We start from the raw sequence: 24,860 nt of genomic DNA, 5'->3' as shown, positions 1-24,860 counted from the left end.
AACAGTAGTAATGAACTCTAGTAAAAAAAAAAAAAAGACACCAGAAGACTGTCTTTCCCCCGAGAGACTATTTAGTAGGCTACTCTCTATTGGTCAGAACAAAAGCAGGCCAGAAAGGGGGTGGGGAATGACCCCAGAATCACTGGATGGTGAGAAAGGAGGCAAGGAGTGAAATGGTGTTGAAGGCACTTGACTGGTTTCCAAGGTGGAGGAGGCATCCTTGTGTAGGTTTCCTTAAACTAGAGCAGAACAGCACCATTGTCCCAGCCCTGGCATATCAAGAAGATAAACTTTTTAAAGGATTCTTCTCATTCACAAAAACGGATGTGCCCTGAAGTGGTGAGACTTTGGCATTTGTGATCCATAAACCACTTTCGCATGGCCCAGAACCTTCTCTGAAGTTTTATTTTGCATTAATTACAGTTTTATAATCACTTTCTAGAACTGCTCCTTTTTGCACTCTTTGATGCCCTTTCAGATATAAGAAGTGGCATCTTTTCATTTATCTAAAGAAGGCATACATTTGTGATTTGCCTTCAGAAAGAGCCCCTTCCCTCTCCCCATGTTCCATACTTTGGGGGTCCCTGTGGTTCTTAGAGAAGCAAGGAAATGACTCTCTTCCAGCCCAGAGCAGCTCTGACCTGGCATCAGGTCACCTCTATGCAGAAGGCCCCCTGAGGCCTGTGCTGGTGGGACAATGATCCACAGCTTGAGATCACTTCAGGGGTACATGGATAGGGAGGAAAGTTGTATAGACAAGAATGACTCAGTGGGCTTCCCTGGTGCCACAGTGGTTGAGAGTCCACCTGACGATGCAGGGGATGCGGGTTTGTGCCCCGGTCCGGGAAGATCCCACATCCCACAGAGCGGCTGGGCCCGTGAGCCATGACCCCTAAGCCTGTGCGTCTGGAGCCTGCGCATCTGGAGCCTGCGTGTCCGGAGCCTGTGCTACGCAACGGGAGAGGCCACAACAGTGAGAGGCCCACGTACCGCCAAAAAAAAAAAAAAAGAGGAAGAAAAAAAGAATGACTCAGTGACTAACAGCTTGGACACTCACAGATCAGAGGAAGGGCCATGTCTTGCTCAGCCAGCTCCTCCCTGTAGATAACATTAGAAGCAACTTCCTCTGTCAATCTCACCCAAATATTGGCTGTGACTGTTCAGCTGGCATCTCCCTTTCTAAATCCCCTACAGTTTCCCTTCCCTTCCTACTGGTTTCTCTTTTTGGTTTGGTAAGTTTTCCCTCCTACTAATTTACCAACCTGGAGAGATGAGGGTTCTGAATTTTCTTACTTCATTCTTAGTTCATTCTTACAATGGGACTATGAAGAAGTGCTCTCGTTGCAAGGATAGTCCTCTACTTGAGCAGAGTAACTCAGTACTCTCTCCTTCAGCTCCAATAAGGCTGATCCAAACTGGGAGGTCATCAGTGAAACTTAGTTCAAACAAGGGCCAACACTTCAAGAATCATCATCATCATCATCACCATCATGACCAAAATGACCAAAAATGTTTAAATTTTTTAGGAGGCCTTTTCCTAAAATGAAATAATTTTTATTATTTTCATTGTGTGTTGGATTCGTTAAATCAGAGTGATCAAACAGAATATTAAAAGAGTGTCTGAGGGGTTTCCCTGGTGGCACAGTGGTTAAGAATCTGCCTGCCAATGCAGGGTACACAGGTTCGAGCCCTGGTCCAGAAAGATCCCACATGCTGCAGAGCAACTAAGCCCATGCGCCACAATTATAGAGCCTGCGCTCTAGAGCCTGCGAGCCACAGCTACTGAGCCCGCGAGCCACAGCTACTGAGCCCGCGTGCCACAACTACTGAGCCCACATGCCACAACTACTGAAACCCACGCACCTAGAGCCCATACTCTGCAGCAAGAGAAGCCACTGCAATAAGAAGCTCGCACCCCGCAACAAGGAGTAGCCCCTGCTCACCACAACTAGAGAAAGCCCGTGCACAGCAATGAAGACCCAACGCAGCCATAAATAAATAAATAAATAAATAAATAAATAAATAAATAAAAATAGTGTCTGAAAATCAGGCAAGAGTAGGGAAACAGATATGAATTACCTAAAGGAGAAAATGGCTAAAAATTACAGTATTACGGATTATTTGTTTAATCTCAAATGTAGATGTATACCAAATATATTCCAAATTTCAGTTGAGTGTTGGGTTACTGAAGGTAAACAGAAACCACACCTCCACCCTTCCCCTTTGAGTTTTTTTTTTTTTTTGCGGTACGCAGGCCTCTCACTGTTGTGGCCTCTCCTGTTGTGGAGCACAGGCTCCAGACACGCAGGCTCAGCGGCCATGGCTCACAGGCCCAGCCGCTCCACCGCATGTGGGATCTCCCTGGACCAGGGCATGAACCCGTGTCCCCTGCATCGGCAGGAGGACTCTCAACCACTGCGCCACCAGGGAAGCCCCCCCTTTGAGTTTTAAACTCTGGTGCATAAACTATGTTCTCATCTCCACCTGGTCCTGCCAACAGTGAGGTTGAATGCTGTCTAACAATATGGCCAGGGCCCCTGCCTCTGGAGTAGTTTCTAAGGTAATAAAAAAACATCTACCGTGTCAATACCGTTTGAAAGATGACCTGTATCAATACAGATTCCAGGTTATCTCTGGCCTGAGCAAGTCTAAAAAACAAATCAGATCTCCTTTTTCAAGGAGTATGAATTTTTGGAATTTTCCTTTCATTCCTATAGAAGATATTGCCCTTTTGGTCAGGTCATGTATGGTAATTATATCCAAAGCTCAAAGAAGTCGTGTCTACATGATTGACGACCTCCTTGACAGCAGTAGGTTGAAATCACTGTTGTTTTTTATTGACTGAAGATTGTGTTGACACACTTTGAAAATGGACTTAAGGTGATCTAGATAGTAATCGGCCTCTGATTTAGGCTACAGCTCCTCATAGAACCGTTCTGTTCATGACAAGAACTCTGTCCTTTTGTTGCTCTTCACTTTTCACTCAACCACCTTTTTTCCTCCGTGTTCCTCTCCCTTGCCCCCAAATCCCTACCTAGGCCAGTAAATGCCCTACTTCAAAGTTTCCGAAAATGGGTTTGCGTTCCATTCCCTCTGCAGAGTGTCTCAGTGCCCCACCCTGAGTGCAGGCTTATGTTATTCACAAGAACATAAAGGATTATGAGATGTCCTGGCACCATCCTGCCTAATACTCCTCAGACCCATGCATCTCTTTTTTTTTTTTTAGCTAAGTTTACTGAAGTATAGTTGATTTACAATGTTGTGTTAATTTCTACTGTACAGAAAAGTGATTCAGTTATACATATAATACGTTCTTTTTCATATTCTTTTCCATTATGGTTTATCACAGGGTATCAAATATATCAATATTTCCCTGTGCTATACAGTAGGACCTTGTTGTTTATCCAGTCTATATATAATAGTTTGCATCTGCTAATCCCAAACTCCCAATCCATCCCTCCCAGCACCCCCTCCTTGGCAACCACAAATCTGTTCTCTATGTCTGTGAGTCTGTTTCTGTTTGGTAGATAAGTTCATTTGTTTTACATTTTACATTCCACATGTAAGTGCTATTATATGGTATTTGTCTGTCTCTTTCTGACTTACTTCACTTAGTATGATAATCTTGAGGTCCATCCATGTTGCTGCAAATGGCATTATTTCATTCTTTTTTATGGCTGAGTAGTGTCCCATTGTATACATGTATACTTTTTTATCCATTCATCTGTCGATGGACATGTCTTGGCTACTGTAAATTGTGCTGCTATAACACTGAGGTGCATGTATCTTTTCGAATTAGTTTTCTCTGGATATGAACCCATGCATCTCTTGGTTCAGATCCTGCTCTTCCTTCCCACAGCACATAAGTCTGACAGCTTTAAAAAAAAATCAGTTTCCTCTTAAAATGACACAGGGGACAAAGGAGTTCAACTCCACTCCTGTTTATGAAAGTATTCCTAAAGTATTCAAAACTTTGTGATGAATCTACACTGTACCGTGTGACTAACGTATGAATAGAAAGCTCCTTGGAGATTAAACCAGTCTCTCCTGGGCAATTTGCACAAATTTAGGGAAGGAAGCCCTAGGTTAAAAGATGCATGGACATATCTGTGATGCCACCTTTCCCCTTTTTTCTGTGATTCTCCCAGCCGAGGTCAGTGCCCCTCACGTCCCTTCTCTTTAGTGCTGTGTACACTTTTATCCTTTTGCCTCCCTGATTCCCGTCAAAATTTAACCTGCCCATGTCCCTTTCTCCAAATTTAACAATCCTGAGTACTCTTTTCCCTGGCCTCAAAAAGGGTAGATAAGTATGCTGAGTTACTGGGTGCCAATACCTAGGGAATTTCTCTCCTGGATTCTCCTGCATCCATTTTAAGAGGGGTCTCTGTGAGGTGCTCCCTGCCGTTTACTGTGTGTGTGGCCCTGGAGAAGGGCCTTAGCCTTCAAGAGCATCCATCTCTTTATCTTTGAAATGGGAATAGTAATACCTACTTTACAAGGTTGTGGTGAGGTTTTAGGATAACATAAGTAGGCTTGGATAAACCATGGCTATTATAACAGTGACCACCCTGTGCCCATTAGATGGACTTTTAAGCTTGTTCACAGGATACGAATAGAACTGTAACATTCATAGGACTTAATGTGGTAGTTGACAAATGTTTCACCATGTACCTAGGAAGCAGAGTCTGCTTCTTCACGCCTTTATTTTACAGGTACTCTGGCAGCCCTTCTGTGGGCCAGGCCCTGGGTGATGGAGGTGGGCAGGAAGACCTCTCTGAAAAAGGGACTAAGCAAAACATGAGGTGTGAACACAATCTAGCCAAGCAAGGTTTGGGGGAAGCGTGTTCCAGGCAGAACACGTGCAAAGGCCATGAAGTAAAGATGGCCATGAAGTAGTGGTGACCATGGAGTTGAAAGGAAACTGCAGGACCGGCAGGTGGGGAGAAAGGGGAGCAGGAGGTGAGAGTGATCATTCAGGGCCTTGTCGGCCACATCAGGACTTTTTGTTATTGAAGTACAGTTGATTTACAATGTGTTAGTTTCATGGGTACAGCACAGTGATTCAGTTATGTATATGTTTGTGCGTGTGTGTGTGTGTATGTGTGTATTCTTTTTCAGATTCTTTTCCCTTATAGGTTATTACAAACTATTGACTATAGTTCCCTGTGCTATACAGGAGGACCTTGTTATTTATCTGTTTTATATTTAGGAGTGTGTATACGTTACTCCCAAATTCTTAATTTATCCCTCCCCCTTCCCCTTTGGTAACCATAAATTTCTTTCCCATGTCTGTGGGTCTATTTCTGTTTTGTACATAAGTTCATTTGTATCTCTCTTTCCTTTGATTCCACATGTAAGCAATATCATATGATATTTTTCTTTCTCTGTCTGATTTACTTCACTTAGTATGATAATCTCTAGGTCCATCCCTGTTACTGCAAATGGCGTTATTTCATTCTTTTTATGGCTGAGTAATATTCCATTGTATAAATATGCCACATCTTCTTTATTCGTTCATCTGTCAATGGACATTTAGGTTGTTGCCATGTCTTGGCTGTTGTAAATAGTGCTGCTATGAACATTGGGGTGCATGTTATCTTTTCGAATTATACTTTCTCTGGATATGTGCCCAGGAGTGAGATTACAGGATCATATGGTAACTCTATTTTTAGCACATTGGTAGTTTGGATCTCAGCAGTGAGGTGGATTGGAAAGAGGAGCAAGCGAGGTCTCAGAGAGACTAGTTAGGAGGCAGGAGATGATGAACTGGACTACCTGGGGGAAGAGGATCTTTGCCTTTTGCTCATGTCCTGGGTGGACCAGAGTCCCTTGGAAAACTTGCCTTCCTCACAAAAGGTAAAGAACCTCTAGGAGGTAAAGAACTTGGCATTGTGTATAAAGGTGGTGCCTTGGAGGCCTTTGCATCCATACCTCCTACTAAGCCAGGAAGTGAAGGCTGTCCCTGAGTTGTTCTGTTTCCTATGGTCCAGGCAGTCTCCTGGCCCTAAGCTCTCAGTCCTTCTGAATCAGGTGAGCAGGACAAGGACTTTTTCCACATAGTAGCTAACATTCCCAAACTGCCCTTGCCAAACCAGCAAATAGAGTTCCTTATACAGGATAGCCTTACTGAGTTGGATTTAAATTAAGGTAGGGGAAGAGGGAGCACGAGGAAAACTGACAAAAAGCCCAACTTGTCAGTGTCTCAGTGGCCTTCTCATTCCTGGTAGGTACATGTAGTCACCTGCCCCCAAGCATTCTCTGCCCCCTGTTGAGTGGGCCCTGGTGAAAGGCTGATCACTTGGAGAGGACATGGAGAGCAGGTCATGCAGCCAAGGGAGACAAAGGCCAAGCTAGTTTCAAAGGTCTCATCAACCCATAGGAATGGGGGAGCCTGGGGCCAGAAGAGCGTACAAGAAGTAAGAAATGCAGAAAGCCAGTTGCAGCAACATAACCTGGCCAAGGAGGATTCCAGAGTCAGAGGTCCATGCAGGCACCTGGGTGACCTTTTGCTGTCCTGGTAAGGGCTTGTGCAACTGGGAGGGACCGTATAAATAGACAGAAATGAAGTAGGCAGTGCCACTGCCGGTCTCTCCAAGTGGAGGTCTCTGCTGAGTCCACTTCCACTGAACAAATAAAATGCACTGGTCAGGGCTTCCCTGGTGGTGCAGCGGTTGAAAGTCCACCTGCCGATGCAGGGGACGCGGGTTCGTGCCCCGGGCCAGGAAGATCCCATATGCCGCAGAGCGGCTGGGCCTGTGAGCCATGGCCGCTGAGCCTGCGCGTCCGGAACCTGTGCTCTGCAACGGGAGAGGCCACAACAGTGAGAGGCCCGCATACCGCAAAAAAAAAAAAAATGCACTGGTCATTAGCAATATCCTTTATGTACAATTAAGGTGCTGAAATCTGCAAAAGCTCTTCTATATTTTATATCCTGACTCTTTCCAAAAGATTTAAGATATAATTTTTTTTCCTCTTTACGATTCATGCAATACTCTCACTAAATATCAGCCTAACAAATCATTTCTTCCCAGATCCTATAGAACGTAAGCTCAAACCAGCCTGGGAATAATTATCACAAATATTTAATTAATGAGCCAGAATTAGTGAGGTGTTTCATGCACCATGGAGATGAGGCATTTTGATACTGGATCATGATCCCATTTCAGATCCAACTCTATGCAGTCTTGTAATTAGGAAGAATATTTGGGCCCAGTAGAGGCCTGAAACCAATTTTGAGGTTGGATAACTTAAATTAATGCTTTTTACTCCTAAATTAATCCCAGATTTTGAGTGCTATAAATTTTTCATTTCTATGTCTGGCCAATCGCAAACATCAGCCATGACCTTTCAGGGCACTCTGGCAGGATCCTAGCAGCCCTCACCTGAAAAGCAGATGAGTCCAGGAGGATGTCAGAGGCCCCTCGGAGTCAGCTGGGCAAGGACCGGCTTGTGTAAATTTGGAGCGGGTAGCCAACTGCATGGTCAAAATTTAAGAGTCATCCCAAAGCCCAGCGTACTCCAGCAGGCCACCACGATGGCCTGCCACAGCACCTCAAATGCCCAGTATTGGAGCACCCCTTTAGAGTAAAACTCTGTCTCAGGAGTTTTCCTATAGGAGTTACATTATTAAGGTTAGAGGTTCAGCTGATCTAGCAAATTCCAAAACAATACAGGATAGAACTCTTTTTTCTCACATGTAACCTTCTGAGGATAAGCTGTCCAAAGTCAATATGGTGGCTTCATGCTGTCAGGGGACCAGGCTTCTTCTGTCTTGTGTCTCCACTATCCCAAGAGTGTGGCTTTCATCTGCATAGTCCAAAAAAAAGAAAAGGGGAAGGTACGCCCCTTCCTTTTAAGGCACAACCTAGAACTTGTACACATCATTTCTCACATCCAGCTGTTCAGAGTATAGGTTACTTGGCCACACCTGGACACAAAGGAAGCCACACCCACCTGTGAATTCCTGCACCACACTAGGTCAGCATCACTTACCACCTCTTGAACCAACTTATGCAAGGGAGGCTGGGAAACGTAATCTTTACTATATTGTCCTGTGCCCAGTGAAATGCCAGGGTTCACCTGCTGGAGGAAGAAAGTGAAAATGGATATGGGAGACAATTAACCATTTCTATTTACAGTGTATACTTGTGGACATGGAAAGAAAGTGCCTATTAAGGAATAAACCTTCATAGTGGGCCCAGCGCATGGATCACACTAGAGACTTGTCACATACAAAGCATAGAGGACTGAAAGGCAAAGGCACTCAGGACAAGCAAGTTTTGATTAGAAGGAAGAGTGGGGATATATGGAACCCTTCTCTAGGAAGAGCATCTAGAGGGCACCGAAATTTTGATGTAGTTAAAAACAGAGACATAGAGAGCTGGAAGAGAATGGTGGGAGCGGGGAGGTATCAGGACCCAAAACAGATTCTCAAATGTGTAATATTACTGGTGGCCAATTCTTTAAGTAGCCATGCTTCTTGAATCCTTCTGCCCTAGATTCATTCCCATCTAAAAACACATGTTGCTCAAAAGAAAGAGTTCAGCATTAAACAGAGCTGGAGTTATAGCTGTGCTCCATCATTAACTTGCAGAGAGACCCTGGACAAATTACTTAGCTTTTCTGAGCCCACTTATACATTTTTGAACCACAGTAATAATATTAACCAACAGTGCAATTAGGTGCACAAAATGAGATGATGTATATAAAACAATTAGTACTAAGCCTGGCTCGGTGAATGGTAGGTGCAATTAGTATGAAACTTTTCACCTCATAACAAGCAACTGGTCCCTCAAATGAGGAGCTTAGCCATTATGACAGGGTCATGGGATAGAAAAATGGTGCATGTGTGAGATGCTGAGAACCTAAAGGACACATACCTATGTCTCACTGGCAACAATATAGCAATCACAAAAGCAAAATATTCTTTATTTTTTAATTAATATTCTCTCCACTTGGAGAAAGCACTTTGATAGCTACAGGCATGGGAAAAGAATGCACCCTAAAGATGGGATTCCTCACATTGTGCAAAAGAAGAAAACAAACCTTCATCCATGAGCTTCTATCTATGGAGCAGGATGAGGCCAGAGCTATGCACCAGACGAATAAGTAATTTCATAATTTTACATTTCACATCCAAGCTAAATAATACTCTTGGCTAAGCAATCTCAGTTTATCTTCTGGCACCATTGTTTTAAGGCAAATACCTCAACATAAATAAAATAATAAATAGAAAGACTATATTAATGATAGTTCTAAGTACTCAGAGTCATTTAACCGGGATTATGGACAAGGACAGGGAAAATATACTCAAAATTGTTAACTGGAAGAGACAGAAAGGGAGAGAAGGAAGGCTGTGAGTAAAATTAGTTCATCCTGGGTCACACTTTCATTCACTCAGCATGACCGTGCCACATTGTTTTTCTAAATCTTAGAAAAGTGCATGAAAACAACATTATTACTGAGAACCATCCAAAATGTCATCCAGGCTTTTTGGAGAAATAATTGCTGCACTGCTTAGCAGGACCCATGGAGAGTACATTGAACTGGATGCCACCAATGATGAGAGGTTGGTCAATACCAATGGCTGGTTTTTAGAAAGGCAAATCTAAGAAACAATATTTAGGGCATGTTACACCAGGTCAGACCATTCAGCACCATTTGCTTCCTCTTGAATCAACAAATGTTTTCAATTAATTCCATCTCTGAAGTGTATGACCCATGGAATCTCTGCATATATCTTCATCTTACTACCCTGAACACACTGAATTTTGAGTCCCTTTGGCCACCTGATCACTTTTCCTGAATCTCCTTTCTCCAATCCTATTCTTTTTTTTTTTTAAGATTTGTCAGTTAGAACTAGACAGGTGCAGACATAATATGCCAAGGTTTTATATAATGATGAGACATAAATACAGTTCCTTATGTCACCATGTATGCTTTTGTCTTTGTTGACTGCAATGGTATGTTGACCTTCCTCAGGAGCCATTAGAGAGAGTCCTTCTCTACTTGGTCTTACTAATTCATTTATTTTCATGGCAGGTAATTCATTGTAACTTTGGACATAGGTGAGACATGGACACTTAGCAACCTTTCACGGAACCTTGGGACAGAGTTTATTCATCCGCATTTGGGTGGCAAGACTACTTTATCTTACTGTGTTTCCTCTCTGTCAGGGTACTTATTAAAATATTTTTTAAAGACGTTCAGGTTGGAATGATAATTGGAGCATATGTGTTCCACTTCACTGCGGAAGCAGGGGAGACCTTTCAACCCTGAGCTACCCACTGGCAGCATGGGAGTAGGTGATAGGATGTCTCAGGCCCAGGTCATATAAGTAAGCTTGCACAATTGTGTAAACAGGCAAAATCCCTTCAATATTGCAACATCATTCCCAAGCTTCTCCCAATTCAGCCTTTTCTCATCACCATAACAGCCTACATTTCATAATGAATAATGCAGAGTAATATCAAGAGAACAAAAAGGGAAATTTGTGATGGTTTCCTTTGGGGTTATATCTTTCTCTCATCCGGTGAGCTTATCTTTCTCCTGGGGACCCTTGGATTCTAGCCATGTGAAGTCCTAGCCAATCAGGCAATAGGCAATGAGTAGAACACAGATCAGGATCCTTACCAACCTTTGAAGAGTGCCAAGTTCAGAGTCCAAAAAAAAGAGAAACCCGCGACAACTCCTGTGCTCAGCTCCACAAACCAGGAATGGCCCTACTAGGCAAAGCAATGAGTTATTTCAGTATTGTTCTGTAACAAACCACTCTAAACATAGTGGTTTACAATGGAATATTTCACAGAACTACAACAAATAATTCTAAAATTTGTATGGAACCACGAAAGACCCCAAATAGCCAAAATCATCTTTAAAAAGAATAAAGCTGGACGCATCACATTCTCTGATTTCAAGCTATACTACAAAGCTATCATAATCAAAACAGATTGTATTGGCACAAAAACAGACACATAGATCAATGGAACAGAACTGAGAGCCCCAAAATAAACCCACACATATATGGACAATTAATCTATGACAAAGGAGCAAAAAACATGCAATGAAGAATGGACAGTCTCTTCAACAAATGGTGCTGGGAAAACTGGACAGCCACATGCAAAAGGACGAAACTAGACCACTATCTTACATTATACACAAAAATTAACTCGAAATGGATTAAAGACTTGAACATAAGACCTGAAATTATAAAATTCCTGGAAGAAAACACAAACAGTAACCTCACTGACATCAGTGTTAGCAATGTTTTTGTGGATCTGATTCCAAAGGCAAGGAAAACAAAAGCAAAAATAAATAAGACTACATCAGACTAAAAAGCTTCTGTACCATGAAGGAAACCATCATCAAAACGAAAAGGCAACCTACTGAATGGGAGAATATATTTGCAAATCATATATCCAACAAGGAGTTAATATCCAAAATATATAGACTCATACAACTCAACAACAACCAAAAAAAAACAAACAACCCGATTTTAAAAATGGGCATAAGATCTGAATAGACATTTTCCCAAAGAAGACATACAGATGGCCAACAGGCACATCACTAGTTATTGGAGAAATGCAAATCAAAACCACAATGGGATATCACCTCACACCTCTTAGAATGGCCATTGTGGAAAAGGCAAGAAATAACAAATGTTGGAGAGGGTGTAGAGAAAAGGGAACCCTCATGCACTGTTGGTGGGAATGTCAATTGGTGCAGCCACTATGGAAAACAGTATGGAGATTCCTCAAAATACTAAAACTAGAACTACCACATGACCCAGCTATTCCACTTCTGGACACTAATTCAGAAAGATATACGCACCCTTATGCTCATTGCAGCATTTTTTCCCATAGCCAAGGTATGGAAAAAGCCTAAGTGTCTATCAATGGATAGGTGGATAAAGAAGATGTGGTGTGTGTTTATCTACTCAGACATAAAAAAAGAATGAAATCCTGACATTTGCAACAATGTGGGTGGACCTTGAGGGTATTATGCTTAGCTAATAAGTCAGACAGAGAAAGACAACTACTGTATGTTATCCACTCATATATGGAATCTAAAAAACAAAAAACAAACTCAGAGATACAGAGAACAGATCAGTGGTTACCAGAAGGGAAAAAGGTTGGTGGTGGACAAAACGGGTGAAGGGGATCAACTGTATGCTGATGGATGGTAACTAGACTTGTGGTGGTGATCACTCTGTAGTGTAAACAGATGTTGAACTATAATGCTGTAATCCTGCAACTTGTATAAGAAGATAAGTAAGTAAATACATCATAGTGGTTTAAAACAACAATACTTTGCTCTTTCTCTCACAGTTCTGTGGGTTGACCTGACTCGCCTGTATAATTCTCACTTGGGGTCTGGTCTCTCATGCAGTCAGATGGTGGCTAGGACTGGAGTCATCGGGGGTATATTGGGCTAGACGTCCAAGAGGGCTTCTTCACTCACCTGTCTGTCCTCAGTTCTCTCCACATGGTCTCTCTTTACAGTAGAGTAGCCTGGAACCCTTACACCAAGTCTCAGGGCACCAAAAACAGGAAACAGAAATTTCCAGGCCTTTTAACGTCAGTCTCAAAGCTAATAGAACATCACTTCCATCATATTTCAGTATTCAAAACTATCACAAGCCGGATTCAAGGGAGTGGAGAAATAGACTCTTCCTCACCAGGGGGAGGGGCCCATACTCACAGGAGGGAAGGAATTGATGACAGCCATTCCTGCAGACAAGCTACCACCAAACAGGGAGAGAGAATTCTTTGGAACAGAAGACGTTCTCTCTGCCCAGACTGCTCTGAGAGAGGCCCCCTCCCCTGCTGCTCTTGGGTGGCCCAATGGCTAAAGCAGCAAAGTAAAATTTGAGCAAATACAATTGTTTAAAATTGGGGTATAGAGGAATTAATAAACCCACACCACTCCTAGACTTCAACAGATCAAGCTGATGGAAAATAAATAAAAGATACAGAGGATTTAACTAATCTAATAAAAATAGATGTTGGGATATTTATTTAACAGTGCATCCATCAAATAGAAAATTCACATTATTTTTTAAATTTGTTAAAAATTACTATAACTTAGGCAACAAAGAAAACAAGAAAAAGGAGGAATAAGTATAATTTTTATAGGCCACGTTTTCCCACCACCTCACCACAATAAAAATTTATGGGAATAGGAAAAAAATCATAGCCTTAATTTTTTTCATTATTAAAATGAAAACAATGAGCTAAGCATTCAGTGAAAACTTAGGAAAGAATATGAAACAAATCTACAAAAACAGAACGAAGGAATCTATGAACATAAGAACAAATTAATGAAAACCAAGCAAAAACAGTAGAGCTGAGAAATAAGTCTTAAAAAAAAATTTCTTTGGAAGTACCAATATCACTGACAAATCTTTGAAAGTCAAAAAAAGTCGGGACATGTAAATATGTATATTATTGATAATGACAAAAGGGGTATTTATCATCACAAATAAAGATATTTGTTCAATTGTAAGAATTTCCTGTGTACAAAGTACAGGGCTATGCAAAGGATTTAAAAATCTTATGAAATGAATGATTTTCTAAGAAAGGATAAATTATGGAAGTGGACTCAAGTACAAAGCCTGAAGAGGTCAATATCTGTGACAAAAAACTTTTAAAGACATCGAAGAGCTGCACTCAAGAAAACCAGCATGTCCAGAAAGATTTTGAGAGAATTTTCTCATGCTTTTAGTGAACTAATAACTCTTTTCTTTTATTAATTTTTATTGGAATATGGTTGCTTTACAATGTTGTGTTAGCCTACACTACACAACAAAATGAATCAGCCATAGACATATAGATATCCCCTCCCTTTTGGGCTTCCCTCCCATTTACGTTACCACAGAGCATTAGGTAGAGTTCCCTGTGCTATAGAGTATGTTCCCATCAGTTGTGTATTTTATACATAGTATCAATAATGTATATGTGTCAATCTGAACTAATAACTCTTAAGCTATTTCACAAATATAGAACATGTGCAAAAGATGAAAATCTTCCCAATTCCTTTTGTGAAAGTTAGCATTACCTTGATGACAAAAAGAGCAACAAAAGAAAAGTGGCCCATCTCACATATGAAATTGGGTGCAAAGATCCTAAATCAAAGATTAACAATTGATTCTAGAACTTTTCAGAAGTTATTTTAGAAATGTGAGGATAGTTAGAACTTAAATAGGCTCAATGCCCAATAAGGAATTTAATAACTTCATTTGGTATTTCCATGTCACAGAAGATTATGCAACCATTGAAAATAATATTGAAAATGGTAAGGGAGGGACTTCCCTGGTGGTCCAGGGGTTAAGAATCCTCCTCCCAGTGCAGGGTATATAGGTTTGATCCCTGGTGGGGGAATTAAGATCCCACATGCCGCGGGGCAACTAAGTCCGAGTGCTGCAACTACTGAGCCTGCACGCTCTGGAGCTTGTGCGCCACTACTAGACAGAAGCCCGTGCACCGCAACGAAGAGCCTGCTCGCCACAATGAAAGATCCTGCATGCCACAACTAAGACCTGATGCAGCCAAATAAATAAATAAACTGCTGGAAAACATAAAATCTATTTAAAAAAATACAAAATACCAGGGAAGAAATGGTCACAGCATTTTATTAAAAAACTTTGAGACAGGATGATCCCATTTTTGTACATATATGGGCCACTCTGTGTGTGTGTTGTGGGGTGGAAGTGGGCGGGGATGTGATCTGAAAGAACGAGCACAAAATGTTAACTCTCTGAGTGTGATCATTGAAATTCTTCCCTCCTCCTCTTCTCCCTCCTTCCTTTGTGCATTTTCCAAATTTTCCACAAAGAAAATGTAGAACTTTGTAATCAGATTAAAAAGGGGAAATTTTGTTCTTAAATAAGTCTTATCTCAATAGTAGTTCTTAACAAACCCTGTATTTACAAGTGTCCCACTAAAGATGTGCCATTTTTATGTCTACCCTTTCATTTTTCTAGTTTCCTTTTGTTACCAAATATTTCCTTCATGCTTTCATCTTACCCTCAATTTTGGCATCCAAAGAAGTTATTATGGAGAGCAGGCCAGCGTGTGTGTCAGCAAAATGAATCAAATAACTAAAGGAATTGACCTTGGATCCTTTTCCATGAAGGGCACATAAAAGGCAGGCTATTCTATGAGATTTATAGACAGGGCAAGTGTGTGGTAGAGAAAAGGGAGCCGAGAAGGATTCTGGCATCACCACTCAACACACCCTTCTCTTTGCCCTCAGTTCTGGCTTTGGGAAAGAGGAAAAAGGCAAGATAGCTGTCTCTGTGCCACTTTGTCCCTGTCCTAGACTTGGGCCTGTGAATGAATGCTGTTAAATGAATAGCCAGAGTATGGTGTCTTCATTTCAAGTGATGGACCAAAGCTGAAGTGTGTGGTTCAATAAAAGAAAACAGCATGGAATGGCAGAAAGACATACCAAGAGAGCAGGGCCGATGTGTGCTGAGGAACTTGGATATTTTCCTGTAGAAGGTGGGGAGGGGAGACAGTGAAGAATTTAAGCAGGAAGACAACATTGAATGTGTCTATGTCTATGCATATATATATGTAAATTTTTATATATACAGGAATATATACATCTTATATATACTTCTATGTATCCATGTGCATGCAAACATGTATATCTATGTGCACACATTTTATTTATGTGTGTACATATATACATTTTATATGGAAACCAAAATATTACTGGAAAAGAGAAAGGCTGAAAGCAGGAAGACTGGTATACTTAGAAGTTACAGAGGATGAGCAACAGCGAGGGTGTGGAAGAATGAGTGGAGAGGAAAGATCTTTAAGAGAGAGAATCAGAATGCTGCTTCCCCCTGATTGTGGCAGAAGATGGCCACCCCCCAGTTTCCACTTACATCCCCTCTATTCAAGGGCTCAACCTTAACTGACTAACTACCTGCAAACTCAGTCATAATTCCAAACTCCCAGAAGAGAGAATCTGACCGGTCTACCTCAGATTAGGCGTCCACTCCCTGGTCCAGTCAACTATAGCCAAGGCCAGTGTCACAGAACACAAATACGGTTGCTGAGATCCATTTATTTGTGGGATGTTTGACTGCTGTCCAACTCCACCTCTGGACTATATTCTTCATGAGGGCCAGGAATGTGTTTGGTTGCTCAGCGCTGTCTGTGGCACCTTATAAAGTGTCCAGGACATAGCTGGCACTCAAAAACCATTTGTCAAAAGGATGAATGCACAAATGACAGCAAGTGAAGAGAAGAATCAGACAGAAGAAACAGCATGATGGAGTCATCCTATCCAGCCCTCCATCCGTTCATTGTTCATGTGTCTCATTTATCACCAGAGCACCTACTTCAGCAGAATTACGTCAGTTGCTTCACCATGTCAATGAGTTTTGTGGTCTAGCTTGAGAAGCAACCCCCATTTACAAGGGTGATGTAAGTTAGAAATTATGCTCCTAATTCTAAACAACTGACATAAAACAAACTATGGAAACCAAATCCACTTAACATGAGAAATACCTCCAAACAAGACAATCAAGGGGAGAACTAGGCCAGAGAGTCAAGGTATTTGTCGGAAGAAACTTGGCAGACCTGTTCTTCTTTTTCCATCTGATTACTTTCTTATTCTTCCTGTGAAATCCAATTTTCTTAAGTGTCCTCTATTCATAGGAAACTATTTGGTTTAATCTGTGGAAGCCATGGCATATTTTTAACCACCTCTGAAGGCCAGCTCCCTCTCCACTGAATGTGCCTGATACCCAAACAGATGTTTTATAACACTCAGCACACATGAGCTCACCACTGGCGAGTCTTTTGCACACAATCAGCCCTCAGCTCTTCTCACATTTCCCCTATCATCCCACAAACCCAAATTCAGAACTCACAGGCAAGCTTGAATACTTACCATGGTAACAAAAGAGCAGAACATGGAGAATCCAATTTTGAATTTTCAACTTATTAATGTTTTGTAAATCTGATGGCCAGCTGGAAAATATGCGATACAAAGAGTTAGCCAAACTAAGTAGTATATAAAATGATGTGCAGGGCTTCCCTGGTGGTGCAGTGGTTAAGAATCTGCCTGCCAATGCAGGGGACACGGGTTCGAGCCCTGGTCCAGGAAGATCCCACATGTCGCTAAGCGACTAAGCCCCTGCACCGCAACTACCGAGCCTGTGCTCTAGAGCCCGCAAGCCACAACTACTGAAGCCCGCGCACCTAGAGCCCATGCTCCACAACAAGAGAAGCCACCAAAATGAGAAGCCCATGCACCACAACGAAGAGTAGCCCCCGCTCACTGCAACCAGAGAAAGCCCACACGCAGCAACAAAGACCCAACACAGCCCAAAATAAATAAATTTATTTTTTAAAAAAAGGGGTGGGCTTCCCTGGTGGCGCAGTGGTTGAGAGTCCGCCTGCCGATGCAGGGGACGCGGGTTCGTGCCCCAGTCCGGGAGGATCCCACGTGCCGCGGAGCGGCTGGGCCCGTGAGCCATGGCCGCTGAGCCTGTGCGTCCGGAGCCTGTGCTCCACAACGGGAGAGGCCACAACAGTGAGAGGCCCGCGTACCGCAAAAAAAAAAAAAAAAAGATGTGCAATCTGGCTGCCCCCAAAGAATTCAGATTAAAGTATCCAAGTTAAAGGGTTCCAAAGCAATTTGAATTCTGATAGAATTTTAAAATATTGGGGCTGAAAGGTCCTTGGTCTAGCTAGCGCAACAATTTTGTTTCAGATGAAGATGAAGAAGCAGAGACCCACAGAGAGAAAGAGACTTAGGGTTTCACACACTAGAGGCAGAACTGGAGATGGAAGTCTGCCTCCCGGCCCAGACCCGCAGGGCAGACAGACCACAGTCCCACACCCCCAGTTTCCTGACTGTTCTCCTTGGATCATCAGTGTCTGCAGTGCAAAGCTAGGAAGAAGCCAGAACCTGGTCAATAAGATCTTTCATCCTGACTACACCATGATCATTTCAAAGTGTGTCCCCTCCAGTTTAGATAAAGAGTTTTGTTGAAGAACAACTTCCTTTGATAAATCAATAAAAAGTAACCCAAAACGGTATTTTTAAAGGTAACGTGTCAACACTTCAAGTGTGGAAATCAAGGGGAGCACACAGGATTCTCTCCACCCCTACCCTAAGAGTCTAGAGAATGGTCCAAAGAGACCATCAGGGGATGACTGAGGAGATGTAAACGCACATCCGTGAGTTCATGAACCTTTGATCCTCTGAGAACCTAAGCCTGCAGGGGAAATCTGAGCTTCCTACGAAGTCTTGCTCCACCTCAGAGACCCTCAAAGGTATGAGCAGTATTCTTTGAGTGCCAACTTAAACGCAAACCTACTGCTGCTATGAAGATCTCCAAAGAAGACCCAGATGGTGCCTCAGAAATAATCCCCCAGCCATTGGGGAACAAGGTTTATATTGAGAAGACTACCAAGTGGCAGAGTATAGCCTTCATTAAACAGATATTTGTGGAGAGCTTAGGATGGGCTAGGGTGGACCTCCCACAACAAAGAGCAAGAATTTAATTGAAAAATGTAAGCAAGGCCAGATCACAGATAGCATATGCTATCGGAAGGAGGCATTTGGATTTTATTTTAAGGATCACTGGGGAGCCATTGAAAGATGTTGACGTGGGGAGTGAACTGACCAGACTTATGTTCTGGAAAGATCTCTCGATCTCTTGATCTGATCTCTTGATCAGATCTATGTTAAGAGCTGATGGACTGTGGCCAAGTGCAACACTGTGTCTTACCGTCTACAAGTGCTTCACGGCATTATTTGCACTTTTAGCCTGTGTTCAGGATAATGCAGTAAAAAGGGGGGAGGAGAGCCTAAAGCAAGCAGAGCTAAGTTTTAATCCCGTTTCTACAGTTTACCAGCTGTGTCGTCTTGGGCACGTTATTTAAATAGGTCTGAGCCCTCAATCTCCTTTCTGTACAATGAAAATAATAATACTTAGCTCATGGGGTTTTGATAATAAAGTGGATGATGTGCCTGGACATTTCTAATAATCCTCCCAACACCACTAGATTCAACCAAATCAAAATGGCATTTTTCAGCCCAGGAAGAACGTCACCTAGCATCCTGCTAAGCCTCCACTTAGCAAGAGATATTGTTGCATTTTCTTCTTAAAATTTAATCGGGACATTTTGTTGCTAATGTGTGAAAATAATTGGCATATATACTTTGTAAGTGAGCAGTGAGGTAAACAGAGGTCAAAGCCAAATATTGGATCTGAATCAAGCAACCCGAAAACAATACTGCAAAGAATTAAACTGGTTACAAAGACCAGCGTAGGAAGTAAGTGCTCCAGTTGTCCTAGCAAACTTTTAACCAAACACTTGGGCAGATTTGCTGGCATGTGTGACACTGAGAACATCTGGCCTTTCAATTGTCCTCTCGCAAGCAAAAAATGATGTCGTGTAAACTGATCTTAAAGCCAGCTACATGGTCTAAGTGTTAACAGTGTTTGTGTTGGCTCCTTTGGCTCCCGGTTTTAAGAATTTCATTTGTAGCCACACCCCTCCCTGAAGTCCTAATTGCGTCTTGCTGTAACTGACCCCAGGGATTTGTTTATGCCGTGTCTGCATCTTCTTTTCAGGACAGTAAGTATGTGTCAATGCATCACTAGTCAACTGTGTGTCCTGTAAGAATAAGTTACAGGAGTGACACAGCAGCGGGAGGCCAGAAGAAGGTGTGGACGAAAGCCGGCTCTGGGAGCTGCTCTGGTCATGTGTCCAATGCTACAGTTTTTTCCCTGTATACCAGTTTTATTCTAGAAGCCAGGTGAGGAGGGTAGAGGTTCTAGCCTGCAGCTCTCCTAGGAGGCACTGAACTAGGAGTCTGAGCATGTTTCCGTACCCAGACTCAACTTCACTTACCAAACACAATGTGCCAGGCACTGTTCCAAGCCCTTCAAGAAAAATGGTTAAGTTAATCATCTTGACCGGGAGTGGCAGGTGGTGTATTATCCCCAGCCTCCATCTCTCAGTGGGGTGTGACTCAGGGGGGCGTGGCAGAGGCTGTGAGCTTGCCCCCGCCCCTCTGGCTCTGGGCTGCTATGCTGGGCTCGAATGTGCTGGATCTGTAATGAACCACAGCCTGTGCTCTGCAGCAGGTGCCCGTGGGGCACCCCTGGGGTGTTACTGACTATAGGAAGGGGCGCTCTCTGCCTCTCTCCCACCCCGCCCCACCCCTGTCCTTCAGCTGCTGTGGCCAAGAGGCTGTGACGGCAGCAGGGGAGGGGCTGACGGAGGAAGATCTTTCTCCATCTCACTCCCATCGCCCCCCCCCACACACCCCTGCCCGCTTTTACTCCATCTTTAGCTGACAGATGTGAGAGATCATCTTTTGTTCCGTGGATCCTTTCAAATCTTTCTGAAGACATTTAAGAATCCTAATCTGGGTTATGAACAGAAGAAGCCTGGCAGCTCCTGATTGTGTCCCCAGTAAAAACACTAGAGTTATAATTGTGTGAAATAATTAAACGGGCCTCTGAGATCATTCACCTGCTCTCTTGCCCCAGCTCACCATCACTGATCCCTAAAGGGAGGGAGAGAGCAGTGGGATGACCAGCCCTAAAGGAAATCTGAAGCCACGTGGGGACTTGACTCCAGGCACCAGCAGCTCCTTCCCCAGGATCGGAATCTTCCTTCATCTTTAAAGGAAATGGGCCTCTTGGTCTGACTGGGTATATCTAGGAATGAAAGGCAGAACATGTAGTGCAGTAAATCCCGACTCTGAGTTGTCCGTTACAGGAACTTATCACAGATGGTAATTGTTAGGACATTCACATCTTGGAAGAAAGAGCTTTATCCAGGATCATAAATAAACTGTAACCGAGGCTTAGATTTATAAAGCTGTAAAAGAGGGCTGCTTGGACAAACGGGAATTCACAGTACTGGGTCACAAAGTTGACTTAACTCGTGAAAGTCTGACCGTGATCTGGGAGTTCTGGGCAATGCAATGAGAAGATGGTAGCTGATTTCTGCAGTTCGTGGACCCCAATCGAAACCTAATAAGGTTAGGTCATGGTTTAATCTCATGAAATGCAAGCTCAGAGAAAATGGGGTGCTGACCTCTAAATACGGCACTGTAATTCCTAAACCAACCGTGGAGCACAAAACAAGGCCACCGCCTTCCAGAAGTTTCTCACCTAGTCAGGGAGCCAAGGCACTCACAGATAAAGCAATTATAGTATGCAGGCTTCGGTGTGTGGCATAGACTGTAGCTAGAAAACTCAGGGAGGGAAGCAAGGGATGAGTGGAAGCAGACTCTTCAGGGAAAGACGTGTGGAGGAAAAGGGACTTGACTCGAGACTGGAAGGATGGATGGGGTGTACACGTGTGAGGAAAGCTTTGCTCGGGGCCCCGCCAGCTCCCACAAACATCCGCCGTGCCCCTGCCGTGACGCTCCCCAAGCCAAGTCTCAAATCACACACTTGTATTTCCCTCTTGTCCTTCAGGTAACTGGTCCTTAAAGTCCACAGCCTCACTCGCTTCGTCCCCCTCAGGCCCTTCCTCAATAGGCCTGGAAAGGAAAACGGTGGCCCCTCTGGACACATCCCATCCAGTTTGGCCACCGCAGGATGGGCGTCCACCCTGAAGAATGAAGCCAGGGAAAATGCCGTACTCCCTCCTCGGCCCCAGTACAATGCTTGTATCGGGTTAAAATCAGGTTAAAATGAGCAGGAGAGGAGAAAGGGACAGGGCAGCCTCAGAGGGGGTGGCCCCGATTCTATCAGCATCCAGCACACACAGTAGAGAGAAGAAGAAGATGCCCCCATAGGCGTGGGAAGTTTGGAAAAAGGCCAGGACCCCACAAGGCTGGCCGATCCCCTGCCCAGGCGAGAAGGGGAGGGTCGAATGGGAAAGGTAAGGGGGGTCCACACACCAGAAGGAGAACATCGTGACAGGGAGAGCCCCTGTGCTCCCGTCCCTTGCAGAGCCCAGTGTTGGATGAAAGGCTCCCAAGTGCCTGTTGAGACTAGAGGTATCTGTTGGGGGGCAGGGCTGGCGGGCCTGTGATTCTGGAGAGCAAAGAGGATGTGCCCCAGGGGAGAGAGGGCTACCTAGGGCTGGCTTCATATTCTAGACTTTGAAGAGGCTTCTGTAGGGGTTCCAGGTGTCCACTCTGCATTATCTAGTCAGGTACCTGGGAAGGGTGGGGAAAAAGCTGGATTCAGGGTAGATGCCTGCTTTGCAACAAAAGGTCCCCAGGGTGCATTTCTTAAGAACCTAAGGGCACCTGGGCAGGTGCAACAGCAGCTGGAAGAAGAGGGATTCCCCAGGGAAAACAAAAGCAGGATAAACTGTTCATGTCAGGGCTCTGGGGAAGGCAGGGGCTTGGAGCGGGAGACTGTATCTACTGGTGACAACAACCCCACCTCTTCCTAGTTGTGATTTAACCTTTCTGAGCCTCAGTGTCCTCATCTGTGAAATGGAACAACTGATACTAATACCTGCCTGGCAAGGCTGTTGAGGAGATTAAATTCAACGACCTCTGTACTCACCTTGACCTTGTGCGTCCAGTTAAGGTCAGTCCCCTTCTCTTCCACCTCCTTGAGAGAGACTCGGTGAAAAATGAAATTGAACAAATACGTTTGCGACACAGTAAGCCCAGAAGAAGGGAACAAGGAGCTTATTTGTTGTCAAGTTCTGGTGTAATGCTCTGCTGAGCGCACGGACATAAACACGGCGTCTGCTTTCCACATATTTTTCAGGCTGCCTCCCTCCTGCACACTGCCACCTGCCCTGTTGTAAGGCCCCAGCAAGCATCAGCTCATGTTTCCTTCTCTCTGATTCTCTTCCAGGGGCGCTGTATCAACTTCACCAGAGTCAAGAACAATCCGCCTGCCAAGTACCCCCTCAACAATGCCTACCACACCACCTCACCGCCTCCTGCCCCCATCTACACCCCGCCCCCTCCCGCTCCCCATTGCCCTCCCCCAGCCCCCAGTGCCCCCACCCCTCCAATTCCATCCCCACCTTCCATCCTCCCCCCTCCCCCTCAGGCTCCCCCTCCCAACAGGGCACCACCCCCCTCCCGACCACCTCCTAGGCCCTCTGTCTAGAACCCACAGTTCATGCTCTGGGTTCTCTCAGAAACTTTGGGGAGGAGGCTCCTCTGTGGTGTTAGAACAAGTCTTTCCAGTTAAAGGGGGCTTCCACTTTGGAAATGAGTGGTGATAAAGCCCACTGACGTTCACACACTTTAAAAATTGGTTTGTGACACCAGTACACCGACAATTGTGATCAGAGGAAAGAAATCGAAATTTTGAATTGCCTGAAAACAAACAGTGAGGCAACTACAGTCACAATTATAGCCAGCCAGCCATCACCTCTAGAAGGTTCCAGAGACACTGAAACTGCTGAGATGCTCTAAATGGGATTGTGTCTCATGGAGATCAATAAGAAAATCGTTTCTCTGAGGGTGAAATGCAGAGTCAGATAAGAAATAACATTGCTGGGTTGCTAAATGCTGCCTTCCCTCTTTCACTCCACCTCCATCACTTGACCCTGGACCCTTGGCCTAGGAACCAAGGAATCCTCACCTCTATGTGCCATCCAGGAAGGTCGAGACCCTTTGCCTACATCTTTGGGGAAAGATTGGGGTCCCCATTGTGGCAAGAAACTCAACATCATACAGGTATCCAAAAGCATGTTCTGGGATTTGCAGAGGAGTAAGAAGATATGCCTTATTTTCCTTCCAAATTCTCCCAGTTTCCAAGTGAGGAAGAGGGCGGTTGTTTACTGAAGGAAAAGGTATGTTACCATGTTGCTGTGTAAGTGAAATCAGGTATGTGCACTGACAGGAGAGTACTGATGGGAGCATCAGACAGTTTCTAAAACCCACAGGCCATCAGCAACTGGAGGTGGCTGGCTTTGGCCCAACATGGCCCCTAAATCAACAGACAATGGCATCGTCAAAGAGCAACTTGTTAATGCCTCATGTTAAAAAATCAAGATTTGGCTTCGATTTAAATCACTTGAGATATGAAGAAGTGATTGATCCTATTTTCCACAGACAAACATTAGTTGATCTTCCCAAAATGTCATCACTAGCACCTACCACACAATTTCACTGATTTTGTTTTTCTTTCTCCGTGAAGTTGTGCACCAGAGACTTCTAGGTAGAGCTGAGAGACAATAGTCCTGACATACTAAGGAATTTATCCAAAAAAAAAGCATCTGTTTGTGGATACAAATATATTTCTCCTTGGCTTTTCAACATACTCACAAATATTATCAGCTGCCTGAAATTCCCACCATGCCTGGGAACCACTCCACTCCTCCAAGTCTTTCTGAATCTGCTATCCCCAGTAAGCTCTATAATCACTTTCTAAACATTAGGCTTCATCACCCAAGGGTGAAAACAGAGGCCACTGTTTAGGGCCTCCTGCACCAGCCTGTTCAAAATTACCTCCCCCTCCAACTTTCCACAGGTCTTAAAATTCCACTCCCAAAACCCTTAAATCTTTTCAGGAATGAAGCAGAATATAAAGTAAATGCAAACTTAGTGCTTTGGGCTGTGGTCTCCAAAGATCCTTCAAAAACCCATCAAGCCAGCCTCATTCTTTCATCTTACTTAGAACAGAGACATAGGACCTAGCATGCATGCCATACACACCAATGCTTGTAGCCATGGCAGACATTGCTAATCAATCACAGCACCATCTTCCATGGAGCCCAGTGATTTCTACACAATCCTCAAATCATAATTCCAAAGAGCCACCATTAATCTGTCAAAATTGAGACATAAATGATCCCTAATTGCCATCTCAACTTTAGAAAGCAAAAGCAAACAAGGATTGTGTGGGGGAATGGGGAAACCCTTGGGCATAAAAGGTACAGTCAGGG

The 24,860-nt window shown here is 43.8% G+C and overlaps 1 protein-coding gene across 1 annotated transcript in view; it reads left to right on the top strand.

Annotated features, from left to right (window-relative positions):
* Window positions 1-23,074, top strand: part of ANTXR1 (ANTXR cell adhesion molecule 1) — a gene marked incomplete at its 3' end in the record, with an annotated part of 253,466 nt that extends 230,392 nt beyond the window's left edge. The window contains exon 18 of the mRNA XM_079720921.1: window positions 22,814-23,074. Coding sequence (XP_079577047.1) covers window positions 22,814-23,074 — 261 coding nt within the window. The remainder of the gene's footprint in view (window positions 1-22,813) is intronic.
* Between the last annotated feature and the right edge of the window lie 1,786 nt (window positions 23,075-24,860).

The sequence above is a fragment of the Hyperoodon ampullatus genome (genome assembly GCF_949752795.1).
Source record: "Hyperoodon ampullatus genome assembly, chromosome: 15".
NCBI classification, from domain to species: Eukaryota; Metazoa; Chordata; class Mammalia; order Artiodactyla; family Ziphiidae; genus Hyperoodon; species Hyperoodon ampullatus.
Note: the sequence above shows the minus strand (reverse complement) of the source record. Positions and strands in the feature narration are given on the sequence as shown.